Genomic DNA, 18,010 nt, shown 5'->3' on the forward strand with positions numbered 1-18,010 from the left:
CATGAAGATAGTAGAAGGATACGAAGGGCTTCTCTGCTTTTTACCCCTTGGGTTTGGTAGTGGGTTCACGTTAAAAGCTTTGACGAGATTTTCGAACAAAGACCTCGGAACCTTCCGTGCCACCATTGCTCGGCATGAAAGCCTAATGTTGTTGTGTGAGGTGGGCAATGAGTTTCTACTCTCTGTTTAGGGTGAAGGAGAGTTTAAAGAAAGATTGTTCCAAAGGAGACGGCTTGGCGAACTGGAAAACCTACCTAAAGAAGAACTAATTAAGCTTCTAATACCTATTTAGTCCGAGGATAGTATATAGGGTAGTCTTATAAGGCTGGACATTGCGTTCAAAATAAATACTATCAACCGTAGCTGTATAATTTTTTTTTCTGCCAGTTTTTGTTCTTAATCAAGTCCCCCGTGATACAGAGAGCGGGACTCGAATCCCGAACACGCAAATCAACACTGCGAATCTTGTAGGATAGATGTCATAAACACCATCGCGTACGGTAATGAAAAGATGCCCAGGATGTGCTTGGTTGTGTTCGCCTTCTAGTGGAACCAATCCAGCTCCAACTTGGACGTTCGCTTGACCCGTTTCCTATCCTTCCCACTCCCATAGACATGCAGACATATCGGAAGCCGATAGTCCATTTATTGAAGTGTCGGGTGCATAGGCTGATCAAGGGTCTGATATTAATGTCGTCAACTGTTGGAAGTGCAACCAAGGCTTTGATGACCGAAAAACCCTGATGGCTCATGTGCTGTCAAACATCTGCAACCCGGGGAGAAAGAAGCCGATGCTAACGTCAAAACCAAAGTCTTGTGAAATGGATTCGCCCAAACCCCATACGCTGCTATTTAAGCTTCCCACGGCCTTTGCATATCTTTGACAGACTTCCTCGACCACTTGATCAAAACCACCGAGCTATTTACCATGGGCAAAGCCACCGCCGCAGCCTCCAAAAGGCAGAAAAGGGTCTCCATCGCGGGTACCCCGGTCTTCAAGCCGCCCGTCAAGACGCCTGTCAAGAACCCCGAGGCTCCGGCCAAATCCGCCCTCAAGAAGACGGTCACGACGCCCGAGGAAGCTGAAACGCCTACCAAAACCGAGCCGGAGGAAGACGGCGGCGCGTGCGAGCCAAGTTTGGGGCTCACCATGATCTGGGCCTTCGTCGCAGCTTACAACGGCCTCCCAGCCCATTGGGACGTCAAAGTAATGCAGACAGGAGGCGAAGGTGGGACCCGTCAGTGAGCATGCCATCACCAGAGCATGCAATAAGGTCCTCGACTCCCTCGGCAAGATCAAGTTGACGTCAAGCGGCAAAATGCCGGCACACATCCAGATGCCCTACATCCCCGAGCCGAGCATCCGGGCAGCCATGATCATAATGAAAAACTGGTCAGTCGAGGGCACCCGCAAGAGCAAGGGCAAAGCTTTTGAAATCGACGACGTTCTTCCCAGCTCTTGGAAGAATAGCAACATCTTCAAGTCCTTCCAGTTCACAGACTACATCATGGGCCGCAAACCGGCGGAGGGCTCGAAATTGAGCAAAATCCCCTTCCACGAGGCTCATTGGCGCAAGTCTCATATGATCCCTCCGCAGAATCTTTGCACGGCGATCAAGATCCCCGTGTTGAAGAGGTCGCTCGACCTGGGCGAGTGTCAGCGCGTTGACGTTGACGGTAGGCTTGGATGCGAGGCGCGGGCCTGACGATAGGCTGCCTCGGACTCGATGGTCTTGGTGACGGGATTGGGGTTGAAAGTGACATTTCGTTGCGGTCTCGCGGGACGGGCGACGTCGGGAGACGATGGTGTCGTGGTGGGGAGTAGCGGTGTATTCTCTGATGCTGTGGTGTTCTCCATTGTGTATGTCGTCGCGATCGACTGGTTGGTTGTTGTGATGTTGAGGGGGTGATATGGTGTTGCTTTGTGGCAGGCCTGGGTTTATGTGGCTCGTGTGCCTGCTGATTCACCGATGGAGGAATGGTCGCACGGAACAAGCAAACTGGAGATATCGACACGGCCACCACCTCAAGCGCCAACGTGGATTTTGTGCAGAAAAGAAAAACAATGGGTATTTATTCTGTATATCAACACGCTCAAGCGTCCAAAATCCGATGCTCGCTGGTTGGGTTACAAGAAAAACACCAGAAAACACTGATCGTTGGCCGTTGTGTTGACGGTGATGGAGGTGTCTGCCGAGTTTGTGTGGTGGTTGTCTGGTCCGGTTCAAGGAAAGGCAAGACAGTTGACGTCTTGTGGCCGGTGGTCATCCGCTTGAAACTTCAGTGGTCGGCCCCGGGGCCGGCAAGTGGGCAAGACTGGACACTAAGGACATTCCCGGTCTAGCCCACAAGCTTCCCTTGTCTTTCCAAGAAACAATGAATGTCTTTCTCCTTGTCCAAACATCATCCGTCGTTCAATGTTACACCAGGGAAGAATGCGTCACCACCTCGTTATATGCGTCGTCAAAGATGGGAATAGCTTCATTTCTCTCAATTTTTCGGAATATCACACACGCATTCCCACATCAACCTTCAACACCATGATTGTTTCGTGTCCCGGGTCGTGGCACCCATGTATGATGGCGATGAGACTTGAACACGAGGATAATGACCGCAAATATCTTGGGACGACGGCTTCTTTTTATCTGGACTTACCTTTACAGTGAGCTCCATCTTCATTTATGGATATGTTGGCCTCCTTGCTGGGACCCAATACTAAATACAACACAGACAGTGATGGCGATGGCGACGACAACGAACTTCTCCTAGACCTTGGTCTACCGTTCCATGCCCTCTTCCTCGAAACCTCACTCTTGCAGAACGTGGAGTTACTGATCCAAGTGGCATCATACTCGGACTCTTCCCTTTTCTTCCTTGTCCTCCTTTTATCCTCCATGATACTCTTCTCTCGACTTCCTTCTTCTCTCTTGATCCCGGGTCATCCTTCGCGGTTCCTCTGGAGATCACTCAAAGACACTCACACTCCCCATTCATCCAACTATTTATACCTCAATAAATCACTGCAACTCTCACCATTCCCTTTCCAGAACACCGCCTTGCTTCCATATTCTAGTGTCTACGGATTAGAAAGTGTCCGTAGCCGTTGTTCCAACACATCACTAACCTCGACAAGAGGTCAACGCCATTTCATACCTTCCACCCTTCAACAACTTTCTCGATCAGTGGCCTCACTACACTGACTGGGCCGTTATATATCAGTCAGCCAGAAATTACGAGAGTCACGTCGGAGCAATTTGAATATGCAAATATAGGATGCAGATTAGTAGTGCTTGGAGTTCTATGATACGACCGCGATGAACTCGATATTTGGGCCAGCCAAAGCTTGGTTTGTATTATTGCCGATATCTAGCCCGGCTTCCGATCCATAGCCACGGTGTGTACTCGACCCCTTGCAATATTATGTCGACCGAGACAGCTAACAACTTTCCAAGAAACAGCCAATGGCGCGTCATCATCATCACCAAAGAGTACCAAGCCGGACGATGAGAGTAGTTCAGATGACGACTGTTTTAATACGGCCATCCAGGACCGCCTGCGGCAAAACCCTGTCCAAGAAATCCCAAAAGAGGAAAAGGTAGAGGATAAAGAGCAAAAGAGTCGAAGGGGACAGGAGACAGCGACCATGTTACTAAGTCTCTCCAGCCAGCTTTTCCGATATCGTCGATCAAACACGGTCTTACATGATCTTGTTCAGGCCAAGGCAGACCGTATTATTCCCAAGAACTACAACCAAGCAGTCAAACTAGCCAACTACAAGGCATATTGGCTGCCAGCGATGGAGAAGCAGGTCAAGGCCCTGTAAAACGCGGGAGTCTATTACTTGGTTGAACGTACCCCAAATATGGATGTGCTGCCAGGCAAATGGGTATATGATGAAAAGTACAATATCGACTTGAAAGAGTACACAGCCAGAGCCAGATGGGTAGTCTGCGGCAACTTCGAACACGACAAATGAGATCTGCAGGATATCTATGCCGCTGTCGCCAACTCTGTCAGCGTGAGGCTATTCCTTTGCATCATGGCCATCAACGACTTCGAATGTGAACAGTACGATTTCAACACAGCCTTCTTGAATGCCCTGGTTCCCAGGGAAGGCAAGAAATACTACGTTGAACAACCGACTGGTCTCGAGAAGAAAAGCCGCAAATGGGTCTGCCAGCTGGTTCGAGCCCTGTATGGACTAAAACGCAGCCCCCTCTTTTGGTTCCAGACCCTACTGCCAGCGCTCCAGGCACTGGGCTTTACCCCCATTGGTGCTGATCTGTGCCTTTTGATTAACGATAAGCTGGGTGCCATCATGGTACTATACGTTGACGACTTCCTTGTGGCTGCAGCCAACCAGAAGATCATCACCCATGTCAAGACAACCCTTGAGGGCAAGTTCAAGCTTAAACACCTGGGTCCAGTGAGGACCTTCCTGGGTTTTGACATCATCAGGAACCGAACCGAGCGCACCGTGTTTATATCACAAGAACGATAGACCAAGACGATCATCGAGAAGTTCACCAAGGGTCTCGCCAACGGCCAAGACCTCCACCCGACCAAAACACCATGGCCTCCGGACTACAAGATTCACGGGGGTGAGGAAGTTCCTGACCAGCAAAAGCCGTACATCAAAAGCAGTGTCTTATGTGTCTTAAGTACTTGTTCCCCCGCTCCAAGGGAAAGGGACTAACTCAAGATGACCTATAGTTTGTTGAGTTGATCTCTTTCTTTTCCCTGTACCTTCCTTCCTTTATCTCCGCCCCAGGCGCCAGGCCCCTCAACTTTTTCATCCCAGCTCACTCGCCCGCTCTCGATTCCCGCGCCCTACGCCAAACCTGAATGACTGGAGGCACAGCTAATCATTCCGTCTATCTAGGATAGAACATTGATAAGGGCTACCGGCTTCCCATTCGGCCGGTGGTTGTCTGGTGTTTCGTTAATCTCTCCCTGGCGGTGTAATTTGCCGGATTTCGTCCTGCCACCCTCGAGATAGCTGTCGTCTTGTGTATCAATACCGTTATGTTCCGTTGTTTGCCCTAGAGCTTCCTCCTCTCCCTTCGTCCTTTCCTGGCGGTGTGATTGGTTAGGATTCATCCCGCCGCCTTCGAGACTCTAATCGTCTGATGTTCGCTTTTTGCTGCGCCCTGTTTGCCCGTTCCAGACCTTCCAAGTGGGTCAACAGCGATTGCGCAACCGCTACCTCGGCTGCCTAGTGGTTGTAATAACGTAGGGGCTTGCGTAAGTCTATGCTCCCGAGTCTAGGGATGATCCTCTGCGTTGGGTATAAGAACCCTTCCTCCTCCCCTCCATATCCTCTCCCCTTCTTCCTCTTTTCATCGCCGCCGCTACCTATCCTGTCGGTTCTTGTACTATGGCCCTCAACCTTTCCGACGCCGAGCGCCTTACCTATACGCGCTGCCACGCCGCAGGCGTCCCCTCGGACAGCTCTGAGCGGTGAGTATCCCCATGGTCGTTTTTTTTTTCCTTGCCCCGCTTTATTAACTCTCCGTGTAGTGCCGCGCGCCTCCCTCCTTGCGCGACGTGTACCCTTAGCTTCGCTAAGACTGTCGCCGACGTGGGGATTGCCGAGGAGCTTGATGACGACCTCCTTCGCGAGTCTGCCGGTGAATTTGCCTGCTTCGTGAAGCGTAAGTGTATCTCACCCCGATTTTTCGCTCCCACTAACATTCCTTCCCAGGCGACGCTTCACTCTCGACTGCCACCTGCGAGCGTACCTACAAGGCCCGCACCTGCGATCTGCCCACTGGTATAGCGCCCCTTGGAGCACGGTTGTAGGCCAGCTTTGCTTCTTGGGCGCTTGCTGGCTTTGATGATTGCGCCCCCGAGGAGGTCGGCGATCGCAAGCAGGCCGTCGTTATCGCAGCCGTCGAACTGTGGGAGACTTACTGCGAGTATCACATCAACCATCCGGACCTCTCGACCAACCCCCACCCTCGTGGCGTATTGGCCTGGGGTATCGGCAAGATGGTCACCTTTGGCTGGCGCGCTCCCGCTAAGCACGCTCGCCTCCGCAAGGCGGCTCCCCTGCCTCCCATCATGATCGATCGCGACGACGCCCCGGACTCCTCTGATGCTTCTGATGCTCCGGACGCCTCCAGCTCCTCTGAGGCATCCGACACTGCCGATGTCCCTGCCCCCGTTCCGGACGCAGCCTTCTCGCTTTCCGACAGCCCGTTCGTCGCACGCTTCACCGACCTCGAGGCTAAGATTGATGAGCTAGGCACCGCTGTCGCCTCCCACAACGAGACTTATGCAACCTCTTTCGCCGAGGTAGTTGCTGCTATGGCGGACTTGACTGCCACCGTCAGGAAGGAGTTGTCGGCGGTGACTACTGCTATCGGTGCTCTGCAGGACCAGGTTGCCGCGCTCTCGGAGGTTCCGAAGGAGGATAATGAGGAGATTGACGATGTTGTTGGTGAGGTCTGATTTCGACGTCGCAGCTGATAGGCGCAACGGTAGCGCGCGAGGTTAGAGACCTCGAGGAGCAGGTTCAACTCCTGCATCAGCAATCGTGACTCAATGAGGCGGGCAATCCCGAGCCTCACCTATGCTCAGTCGGAATGGATGGAGATCCTGCCCTAAGATGGTTAGACAGTTAACTCCCGCTCCCGTTTTCCCTCCCCAGTTCTTGCAACTCTTGACCCTGATTGTTGTGTGATTCTTTGAACGCCCTGTTTCCGCACCTAGTCCGGTACATTCTGGAAGTCGTCGGTCTAATGGGGTAAGTACCTACCTCTACTATTCGCTTCATACAATAACTGTGACCCCGCACTTCTTCCGCGCGAGCAAGATACCTGTATCAGACTGGTGGTGCCCTTGGGAATAGGAGAAAGAGCCACCTCTGTCAGGGACTGCACCGTTCGTGCCCACCAGAGCATCTTCGCCGATCTAGCCCCGGACCGATGAGGTCATTCTCACGGAGGTGCTGGGCCGTTTGTGTGCAGTCTATGGGAGAGACACCCCCCTTGACGCTGACTGGACGTTACGAGTGTGGACTACATGGTTGCCAGTGTTATTTCACATTCGCCGCGAAGGTCTTATTCATGCAAAAGCTGCTGGGCAAAACTTCCTGGTTGTCATCCATACCTATGTAGGATGCTCCTATTGGTTGGGATAGCCCAACTTGAAGTTATATACTCTTGGCATTTGGCAGGTCATGCAATCGTACCTAGGGTTTGTACCGTTATTAGCGGCAATATTCCAATATCCTTTCAGCTGCTCCAGGATGTGGGGCAGCTCTTGTCGATACTCTAACCCCACCCCTTCTCTAGCTGCTGGCTTTTCTCGCTTGCAGGCCCTATCAATGTTTGAGATATAGAGTATAGTTATTAAGCCCGGCGTGCTTATTTTGTAAGGTAACATCCTTTTCTTCTTTGCGGTTGTGGAACCCTAACCCTAAGTTCCGCCATATCTAGAAACACAGCTCCCTACAATCACTACTACTTCCGTCCATCGTTCGCCCGTGCCGGCTGCCCTCCGTGTCCCGCCCCGTGGCCCGTAGCCCTCCGGACCTTTCCCGGCCGCTTCGCCCGGCGGCTCAGGCCCTAGTACTCAAGGTGGAAGCCCGTGGCGTGGTCTCAGTGATCGTAGTTGGACAGGTCCTCCTTCAGCTCTGGGATAAGAATGAGGTTAATTGCCCCTAGGTGGGATCGGTGCTGTGCGTATTAGTCTGATCTTTGCCGGTGTGGTGCCGCGCCGGCTGCTCCTTATCGGCCTGCTATCGTCTTATCGGGTCCTTTTATCTTAGGTATTCTAGCGGTGTCATTGGTCTGTGGCGGTCAGGCGGCCTTCGAGGTGCTTATCGTCCCGTCGGACTAGATTTTTGAATTCAATTCCTCAAATACGTAGAACAGCTGATTCTTGAGAGGGAGGTCGCATACTGCAGCATTTTGATAACTTTTAAACGAATCGGCGGATTCGCTTGCCCTAGTACACATCCTAGAAGCGGAAGTAACGCTTGTCAAACATACGAAGAGGATAGTTAATATTACGTAGGACGGCTAGGGGTAGGATCTTATATAGTAGAATAGGTAGTTTGGAGTGGCTTGGCTAGTGTAAATCGAGGATATCCGGTACTACTATACTATATAGAGCCTATAAAACTACCTTATATACCACCCTCGGGTTAAATAGGTATTGGAAACTTAATAAGGTCTTTATAGGGTAGGTTTTGTAGTTCGCTAACCTGTTTCCTTTGGAACAATATTTCTTTGAACTCTCCTTCACTTTCAAGCTTTTGAAAGACAATATTCTAGAGCTGACTGCAAGGCCTTTTGTAGGCGACTGTCTACTTAATGCAGATTGCACCTACCAGACTGCACCTGCCAGATGCTAGCGCATTGATCCTACATTATTTATTGTTGGTTGTTATATTCGTCTTTAAGTGGATGAAATTTCTCCACCAACGGATCGTAAGTAAATCTTGTAGAGTTTTCTTCGTTATAAATATTTAAATTCGTTTGGCAGTCTTCGGCCGATAGAGCGAGCTCTTTAATATACGTATAATGTGGTGGTGGACATTCTGTTGATATTAGCTTATTATATGGTATCTTTTTCAATTAGTTGATATTCTAAATTGGATTTTAAAAATCTTACCAAATGTTGTAATGCTAGAATTTGTGCTCTTGCCTCTGCGACTTTGGTAGCGAGTATATGTAATTGAGTTTGTAATAATTGACAGTACGCTTCGACCGCGACCATCCTTTCGATTTCTGCAATAAGTAGTTGTTCGGGAATAGGTGCTTGGGACGTCATGTTGAAAAGACAAATAATTACTACGATTTACATACTTTATTGTCTTTCTTTATTTATTTTACTAATATTTAAAGGTTACTTGTTTTCTTAGACGCTTAATATTATATATCTAATTATTTATTATTAGGTAAAATATAAATAGTATTAAATACCAGCGTCTAAATTCTATTTTTCTATAGACTAATATTAAATTAATATCTCTAAGGCAAGTATTGGGTTATTTTAAGCACCCAAGATAGTACATATATACATTTAATTGTACCCTACCATGATAATATTAATATTAAAAGAATCTTCCTATAATTTAAGAATTAAAATTAGAAGTCATACATACTATTTGATATAGGAAATGTACCATAGATTAGATAAATGTATGCATGTGACGAAGGCCGTCTGCCCGGAAGGCCTAAGCTTCCAGGGCAGCAGTTGCCTGGCTGCCTGGCATTCACTAGGCGACCGGGCGTGGGGACCTGGACCTGCCAGGTCAAGGATAAATACTGTCCTTGACTGCCAGGGCCAAGCTTCCTCCTCTTCTTCTTCTGCATCATGCTTTCCAATACAAGACTACCCTACTCAATAGAATAGGGTATTCTCCAGGATTGCCACGTTTCCGCATCACTATTGAATTATAAGCTCTCAATATTTAATGCATCTATTATTAGTAATATCCAATATATATAATACCGTGAAATATATAGTATAATTAGGCTATTACTTTGAAATGCTACGTTTCTTTCTAACCGTATATTATCCAATTATTCTATAATAAACCCACTTTCTCTAAGGTGCACTAAACTAAATTAGCATTCCGTTCCTTCGGGATACTTAAACTAAGCGGCTAGTAATTTAGTGCAAACGTAATACTAATAATCACTCTAGTATGCGGAAGTTTTTTTACTGCCCTTGTAGAAATTAGTTATAATAAGACTATTAGTATATTTAATTGTTTATTGGATAAAGATAAGGAGGTTTACTATAAGTGTGATTCGAGGGTGGTTGTTGAAATTTTCGTAGAGCTTAGTAAAGAGGAGTTACAATTAAACGTTAATATAGTAGTTGGAATTGATTGAGTTTTACTTAGGTTTAACGTAAATGAGCTATTTCTAGATTGGGTGACGAGTGTTGTAATTAGAGGTCTAGGATTGTCTAAAGAGATAGAAGAAATCGTTGTAATAGTTGAAATAGTCATCGTTTGGCTTGTTCTAAATATTTGAGAAGACAGTTTTAGGGAGCTAGGAGTACGAACTATTATAGAAGATTCTATAATATTAGATAAAATATTTAGACAGCGAGCCGTCCTATTTTGAACGGGTATAGCTTCTAAAGCGTTAGAAGTTGTAACCTAAGCTTTATAACAGGTTTCAATAGATACGCCACATTGCATAACTTCAATTAGCATATATTAATTATAACAGGGCGTGGATGCATATGCCCACTCGGCCAAACCTATAAAAGATAGGACGATGTTCACTTGCTAATGAACATTGGAATGCATTACTATATAGGTAGTCACAGAACCCTATAATATTAATATAATTAACGATTCAAAAAAAATACCAAAAGACAAGCGCATTACCACTTGGAAGAGTTGGTATAATGAATTCAAATATTGATAGCTCCGGGCAACTAGTATCTTTGAAAGGAATTATATATTCAACCTTCGCAGTAATAATAGTAGCTTCGCAAACCGAATTTGGATTTCCACTTGTAAACGTTAGCTAAAAACGTTACTAGGATCTTTATTATTAACTTTACATAATACGGATAGGAAATCTAGGAGTTAATTGTAACGGGGGTTCTACAAGATAAAAACTATTGAAACAAGTACCAAATGTAGTGTAAAAGAGGAGAGATTGCTATACTATATTACTTGGATAAAATATAATGGTTGTAATAAGAGGAGGTTAAAAAAGAAATATATGTATAGAGTAAAAGATATAAGGGGTATATATAGGTGTCTTTGACAATAGAAGCTGCTTTTTAAATTTCAAGTTTATATTTTATTCATTCTATCTACTTATTATATCTTATATTTATTCGAATAGTAAGACTATAAATAATACTATAGCTTTGCAAATGTTCGAGGATTTAAATATTAATGCTTTTTTATTTCCTCTACCACTATAATCAACGCGGTTGCTAAACCTGTTTGATTCAATTAATTTGGCATTCCTATACTATAAAAGGTTTCTTTTCTTTTCCCAACTACCTTACATTATATAGGGAGCAGATCTAGAGGTTAGACTTCTCAAAAGGGGAATTCACAAAAAGAAACGGACTTAACGAGGAGCAGATCTGAGGGCACAAGTTCAAGTGTATTCGTAGTCAAGAGTTATGTCTGGTCTGAGCTGTCTGTCCTCCTCTCTTCCTCTCTAGAAGAGGAACCCCTATCCTTTTATCTATAACAGCCAGCAGCTGATCTGTTCCTGCTTGTTCCGAACCTCTCTTCTTGTGATAACCCCCATTATATGGTACTTAAAGAAAAAAGTACGAAAAAAAACCCCAAATTAGTAGACCACTATACTAACCAGCCTGTATCCTCGTAAAAGGATCCAAATAATAAAAGCTGGCAATTCGGTTACTCAAGTAGTCTTATTTAATTGCGACGGATAACTAAGCCGTTATACTATATAAACTTTTTTCGTATTATAAAGTAAAATTATAAAACAAAACGAAAATATTTTATATTTATAAGTATATTATAAATCTGCTTATATATAAATAAGAAATTCGACTATCTTAATATAACATGAACTTTCTAATAATTTTTATTATTGAGTTTTAGGTAGCTAAATATAATTTAATATAAAGATAGAAAAACGATTTTCTAAACTAATATTCTACACCTTCTTTCTCCTATTATTTCCGAGCCTTCTTAATCAACCTTTCAAACCTCCGAACCTTCTGAGGTACTACTGCTGCTTCATTGAAGGTATCCTTCTTGAAGGTATCCCTCTTCCGTTTGCGAGAGACCCTGTTTGGGACTTCAGGACTCTTCAGCCCTTCAGTATCATTTAGACTCTCTTCAAAAAGAGAAAGAAAGTCTGGAGTGGTAAAGCGGGTAGGCGTAAGTACCGGTTTAGGCGGGAGGTTAGATAAATTAGTAGGGGAAGTAAAGAACGAGGACCGGATCAAAGGTACCTCTAGTATAGGATTAACTAGAGCCGAAAAGTCAGGCATAGAGAAGTTGGGCGTAAAGGAATCCGAGCTGGCTCTATTAGAATCTAGAGTTATAATCGAACTAACAGTGTTGTCCAAATCCGGGAGCGCTTCTAGCAAATCCATTATAGCCGTAGGGTATATACGGTGTGGTTGAGGATATTCCAGAGAATAAGGTGTAGGGGATCGCCTCTCTACAATCCCGTATCCGTAGCGTATTTTGTATACTACGCTAGATACGTGGAGGTTAACGCTGTGATATATTAAAGCCGTGACCGAGAAGTTCGGGTGGGGTTTGTTAATGGGATAAATGTTGCTAGGCAATTTATTAGATTCCACACAGACAACAATGTGCCAAGTGCTCCCTAGCATACCCCAGATGGGGGTTCCTTGTTTGTTTTCGTCATTTTCGTCTTTCATCAGACGCTAGTCTCTGATATTACTATTGTCATCAGTCTGGCCAGAATATATATCGGTTGGATATAGCGGTTCGACGAGTGTAAGAGTAGCATAAACTCCCTTCAGCAGTCTATCGGTAGAGTCTCGGACTTGGCAAGTAATAGACATATTGAAGAATAAAGAATTAGTTGTAAAAGGAATAAAAAGATAGGATAGTTTGAGTAGTTAAAGGTGGACAATAGAAGATAGTTACGAGTATATATATATATATATATATATATATATAATTGTTAGTAGAAGGTAGTATTCTATTTTTGGATCATTAGTCAGCTATTTCTTATTTTCGCTATTTATAGGTATATTACCTTTTAAAGTCTAGTTTCCTTTTTGCTATATTTAACATTTGTTCATATAGAGAGAAGATAGAATGGGAATAAAATATAAAGTATAAATCTAAAAACCAGCTTCCATCGTCAAAGACGACTATATATACCCCTTCTCTCTTTTGATTTATACTGTATACTTGGTCTCTTCTTCAATCCCTCTCATTACCACTACTATATTCTATCCAATCAATATACTGTGGCAATTTCTCTTCTTTTACATCGCTATTGGCGCTTTTATAAATAGCCTTTATATTATAGAACCTCCATTACAATTAACTCCTAGGTTCCCTATTCGTACTATATAAATTCAATGCAAAAGCTCCTCGTAAAGTATTTAACTAACTTTTAAAAGTGGAAATGCAGAGTCGCTATACGAAGCTACTATAATTACTACCGACGTCAAATACGTAATCCCTTTCGAATATTCCAATTGCCCGCAACTATTAGTATTTAAATTTATTGTACTAACTCTTCCAAGTAGCAATGTGCTTATCTTTTAGTATTTTTCTTAAGTCTTCGATCCCTCTAATATAAACTAACCTAAGTTAGGCAATGTGGCACATCTATTGAAAACTGTTATATAGCTAAAATTACAATTAGTAACGTTATGAAAACCATACCTATTCAAAATAGAACTGTTCGCTGTCTTAATATTTTATCGAATACTATAGAGTCATCTACATTAGATACTACCCGTAGCTCTCTAGGTTTATCTTCTAAAACATTTACAATAGATAACCTAGTATCAAACCAACTGATAACTATTTCGTTAGTATCCACTTTGTGTAAAGCAAATATAACCTCAATTATTACAACAATTCCCTCTCCACTGAACGGCTCCGTCTCATTAAACAATACTAAACTTCCGGTTACAACAGTCGCCTCCCACCTCTGGAATAGCTCGTTTACGTTCATCCCATCTAGAACTCACGCAATCTCAGCTCTTATGTCAACATCCGATTGTTACCCCTCTTTACTAACCACTACAGCGATTTCGCGTACAGCGCTCGCATTACACCTGTGGCAAACCTCCTTATCTTTATCCAATGAACGATCAAGTCTGCCAACAGTCTCATCACAACCAGTTTTTGCAAAGGCGGTAAAAAATCTTCCGCATGCTGGAGTGATCATTGGTGCTGCGTTCGCACTGAATTACAAGCCGCTTAGTTCAAGTATCCCGAGGGAACGGAACGCTAATTTAGTTTGGTACACCCCAAAGAAAGTGGGTCTATTGGAGGATAATTGGATAGTATACGGTTGGAAAGAAACGTAACATCTCAAAGTGATAGCTCAATTATACTGTGTATCTCACAGTGTCATATGTATTGGATATCACCAACAGGTGAAAATTTTCTTGAATCTAGAATGGGTGCCTTGGTCAATTATTTTAAGGAAGCTACGTGGCAAATTGGCTATTTTGGGCGGGGTCGGGCTATAATACAAGAGATGAATACAAAATGGCTATAACAACAGAGGGGGGCCTAATGCAGACTTGAGGCATTCCCAGTACTGGCCCAGATGAAGTATTGTACGGATTGCGATCGTTATTTTCAAGACGCACAAGCGCTTCGGCAGCATCGCCAGGACTCGAGTCGGCATGCCTTTGCCTTCCTCTCAAGAAAAACGACAACTCTTGTACGCCATTACGCGCAGACAACAACATCAGGTTCTGGAATGGCGTTTACAGGCTATAGAGGCTCGCCAGCTAGCTCCATAACTCAGGCAGCCCGCGGTACAGCCGGAGATGATCCCTCTAAAGACCTAATAAGTTCTCTAAAAGGGTATGATCATTTCGCTCTCGTCGTTCCTCCGTCTTCGGAACTTGCAAGTATTGACAATAGCCTCCAATTAGGCTCTACTCCAGCGGGGAGTACTCAGACCTCGTGATATCCTGCGGAGGAATGGAATACTATATATATAGGGCTATTGTATGCATACAGTCCGAGTTCTTCTCTGCAGCTTGTCGCGGAAGTTTTAAGGCTAGTAACAATCTATACACTAGCAACGACACTAAACTAACATTATATTTAGGAGGTACAAGAAGGAAAGATTGACCTCCTAGATGATGATCTTCGGCTTATCTATATAATAGTATATTATCTATACCACTTTGACTATGACGTACGGCTACAACACGAGCGTAGTGGTTTTGATGGGTTAGAAATGGACGGATACGGAACCAACGTCAATGAACCGGCAGCGGACGCCCTTCTGACTCATGCCAAAATTTACGCCTTAGCAGAGAAGTACTTGATCAGTGGACTGAAGGCTGTCGCGCTTCGACAATTCAAGGCGGCGGCTACTGTCTCCTTGGACATCGATGATTTCCTTGGAGCAGCGCTAGTGGTGTACGAATCTACTATTGAAGACGACAGAGGCTTAAGAGATGTCGTCGTAGAAACCCTTTATGAGCATTCCGAATGGCTAGACGAGGAGAAGGTGCGAGATGTGGTTAAGGAGTTGGGAGCTTTAACGTATGATATGGTTATATATATGCGCCAAAAGCATAGGTTCTACTAAACTAGGTCTTAGGTCAGTTAATACGTTAACGAGATGGTGCCCGATGAGGTCTGAGAAATAATGCTACCCAATCTGGAGATTGAGGCGCTGGAGGCTATTACGAGTTGCTCGGCTTCGGCAGTTACTGTCCGGTTGTGCTCCCACCGCTCCGTCATTCTCGGGGCCCACTCCGCCGCCACGGCCCCGCCCGGTCCCGCCCGGTCCGCAATACCGCCCCACTAATCGCAACCGCACCCCGAGATGTCGAGTCTCAAGGAGGATCACATGAATTCTTCGCACGCCCAGACGGCACAATCAGACGGGCGGCATAATCAATCGGGCGGCACAATCAGAAACATCAAGGCAATTGAAGGACTCACCATTGTTGCCGGGCTTGGTTGCGATCACGGTTGTCGCAATCATGGTTCCAGGAGGAGATATCTCGGTGGGAGAGACGGAGACAGCATTCTTGTTTGTATTCTATATACTTAGGATTCTGATTTAGTACGTTTTATAGCTTTTTCCACTATGGTTTCTCTCTTCCTCTTCTTCTGTCCCTGTTTCAGTAGGCATTCCTTATTAATAACAACTCCTGTTTGCCTATTACAACCGTGAACATCCGCCGTATGTGTAAGCCACGAATCCAGGTCATTAATCTGGATGTTGTTCCCTCCTCTCTTACATGTGGGACAATCGAACGGCTCCTCGATTTTGTAATACTTACTCATATGCCTTAAAAGACTACTTCCTTGGAAGAACAATTAGCCGCATATTAAATAAGGAGTGGATCTGGACTTGATTGTTGTAGCTGTTATTTTGGGTTTAACGTTAGGCTCGCGGAGACTCGGAGTATTAATTGAACCATGTACTCTTTCAATATAGTTACTCCACTCCTTTGCCGCCTCGATTTTGAATTCTTCATTCCCTTCCCGCTGATATTAGGGGTATGAGAAAGGTGTAAAGGTCGTTATTATGAAATGCTTCGTCCGATGGTGTCTACTAAGGTTATTTTGATAATTGAAGTTTTCTAAATAGATAAGACATGTAGAGCGCGTGGAGGCTGCTTCCTGTGACGAACCGTTACAAGCACAGGAGTATATCGCTGGGATTAGAACAACGGTAAGAGTAGCCGAAAGGTACTAATCGATTGTAGAAGCTATTGCTTGCTGAAGAGCCATAATAACGAAGGCCGGGAGGCCTTCCTATATACTGGCTTTCAGCCGGTCCCGTAGTCCCCTTATTCGGGCCCTCAGGTCCGTCCCATAGTCCCGTTATTTGGGACTCCGGAACTATTCTAATTGGTCAATCTATCTATGCTCGTTGGTTGGATCGTAACACTTCTTTCTCCTACTATTTCCGAGCTTTCTTTATTAACCTTTTACACTTCCGAACCTTTTGAGGTACCACTGCTACTTCGTTAAAGGTATCCTTCTTGAAGGTATCCCTCTTATAATAGGGCGAGGCGTGTACATTAGCCAAGTCCGCCAAACCTATCCTCTGTTGAGGTAAAAGATAGAACGATGTTCTGCTTGCTAGCAGAACTCGGATGTGTATATTATATAGGAACTGTGACGATGGGGATTATTAGATTAGATAAGGAAGGCGGTAGAGGCTGGCAGAATCTGAGCTCATCCCATATAAGGATGCACTCTGGACCTCAGCTTTCAATCTTCCCCTCTTTTCTTCTTTAGCTTTAGTTATTTATTCATTTGTACCCAACTACGCGATACGGAACTACGTGAGCTGGTGCATCGTGACAGGAACGTTATAGCCCTGTAATACCTCTTTCGTTTGTAAGAGACTATTTTTGGGACTTTAGGACTCTTTAGCCCTTTAGTATTATTTAGACTCTCTTTAAAAAGAGAAAGAAAGTTTAGAGAAGTAAAGTGGATAGGCGTAAGTACTGGCTTAGGCGGGGAGTTAGATAAATTGGTAGGGGAAGTAGGGAACGAGGACTGGATTAAAGGTAGTATGGGATTAACCGGAGCCGAAAAGTCGGGTCTTAAAAAGTTAAGCGTAGAGAAGTTGGGTGTAGAGAAGTTGAGCGTAGAGAAGTTGGGTGTGAAGGAATCCGAGATAGCTCTATTAGAATTTAGAGTTATAATCGAATTAATTATGTCATCTAAACCCGGGAGTGTCACAGGATTACCTGTAACTGTGCCTAGCACATCACATGCATGTGCACGTGCGCTGGTCCCGGCTCTGGGCATGGCCTTCGTGCCTTGCCCCATATTGCCAGATCTACGCACACCTCTCTTCTCCTCTCCTCGTACAACTACGCATATCCAACCTACCCCCTATCAGTTGCCTTGCCCCGTGATAGGAGCGCTTTTAGCAAACCTATTATATTTATAGGGTATATGCGGCGTGGTTGAGGACATTTCAGAGGATAAGGTGTAGGGGATTGTCTCTTTACAATTTTATGTTCGTAGCGTATTTTGTATGCTATGCTAGATACGCGGAGGTTAACGCTGTGTGTTATACGAACATTGCTTATAGTCTAGGGTTAAGGTCGCAAGGCTCAATAGAGCCTCAACGCTTAGCATTAGCCTCGAGATGCCCGGTGGCATCCGGCCGCAATATTCACCTCGGTCGGACCCTCGGCCGGACCCGCGGCCGGACCCTCAGCTATGGGTACTACTTACCCAAACCCCTCTCGATACTATCGGGCTAGCAAGCTAACCACGGCAGACGCTAATAAAACACCATAAAACAATCCCTAATCATCATAAAAGTAACCCTAACCAACCAAGTAAGAAGCAAGGCGCTTAAATAAAGGATAGCGC

General features: G+C 45.0%; 4 protein-coding genes across 4 annotated transcripts; 3 read left to right on the forward strand and 1 right to left on the reverse strand.

Annotated features, from left to right (window-relative positions):
• Positions 1-928: 928 nt before the first annotated feature.
• On the forward strand, positions 929-1,706 carry NEUTE1DRAFT_111378 (uncharacterized protein; the record flags this gene model as incomplete). The annotated part of the gene is made up of 2 exons (XM_009854236.1): positions 929-1,229; positions 1,264-1,706. The coding sequence occupies 2 exons, from the start codon at positions 929-931 to the stop codon at positions 1,704-1,706; spliced, it is 744 nt and encodes a 247-aa protein (XP_009852538.1).
• Positions 1,707-3,314: 1,608 nt separating this feature from the next.
• Positions 3,315-3,823, forward strand: NEUTE1DRAFT_111379 (uncharacterized protein; the record flags this gene model as incomplete). The annotated part of the gene is made up of 3 exons (XM_009854237.1): positions 3,315-3,346; positions 3,390-3,394; positions 3,459-3,823. 3 exons carry the CDS (start codon positions 3,315-3,317, stop codon positions 3,821-3,823), a joined length of 402 nt encoding a protein of 133 aa, XP_009852539.1.
• Positions 3,824-5,666: 1,843 nt separating this feature from the next.
• Positions 5,667-5,934, reverse strand: NEUTE1DRAFT_117554 (uncharacterized protein; the record flags this gene model as incomplete). The annotated part of the gene is made up of 1 exon (XM_009854238.1): positions 5,667-5,934. One exon carries the CDS (start codon positions 5,932-5,934, stop codon positions 5,713-5,715), a length of 222 nt encoding a protein of 73 aa, XP_009852540.1.
• An 8,954-nt stretch (positions 5,935-14,888) lies between these two features.
• NEUTE1DRAFT_45354 (uncharacterized protein) lies at positions 14,889-15,245 on the forward strand (the record flags this gene model as incomplete). Its single annotated transcript, XM_009853338.1, has 1 exon — positions 14,889-15,245. The coding sequence occupies one exon, from the start codon at positions 14,889-14,891 to the stop codon at positions 15,243-15,245; it is 357 nt and encodes a 118-aa protein (XP_009851640.1).
• Between the last annotated feature and the right edge of the window lie 2,765 nt (positions 15,246-18,010).

Source organism: Neurospora tetrasperma, assembly GCF_000213175.1.
Source record: "Neurospora tetrasperma FGSC 2508 unplaced genomic scaffold NEUTE1scaffold_4, whole genome shotgun sequence".
NCBI lineage: Eukaryota > Fungi > Ascomycota > Sordariomycetes > Sordariales > Sordariaceae > Neurospora > Neurospora tetrasperma.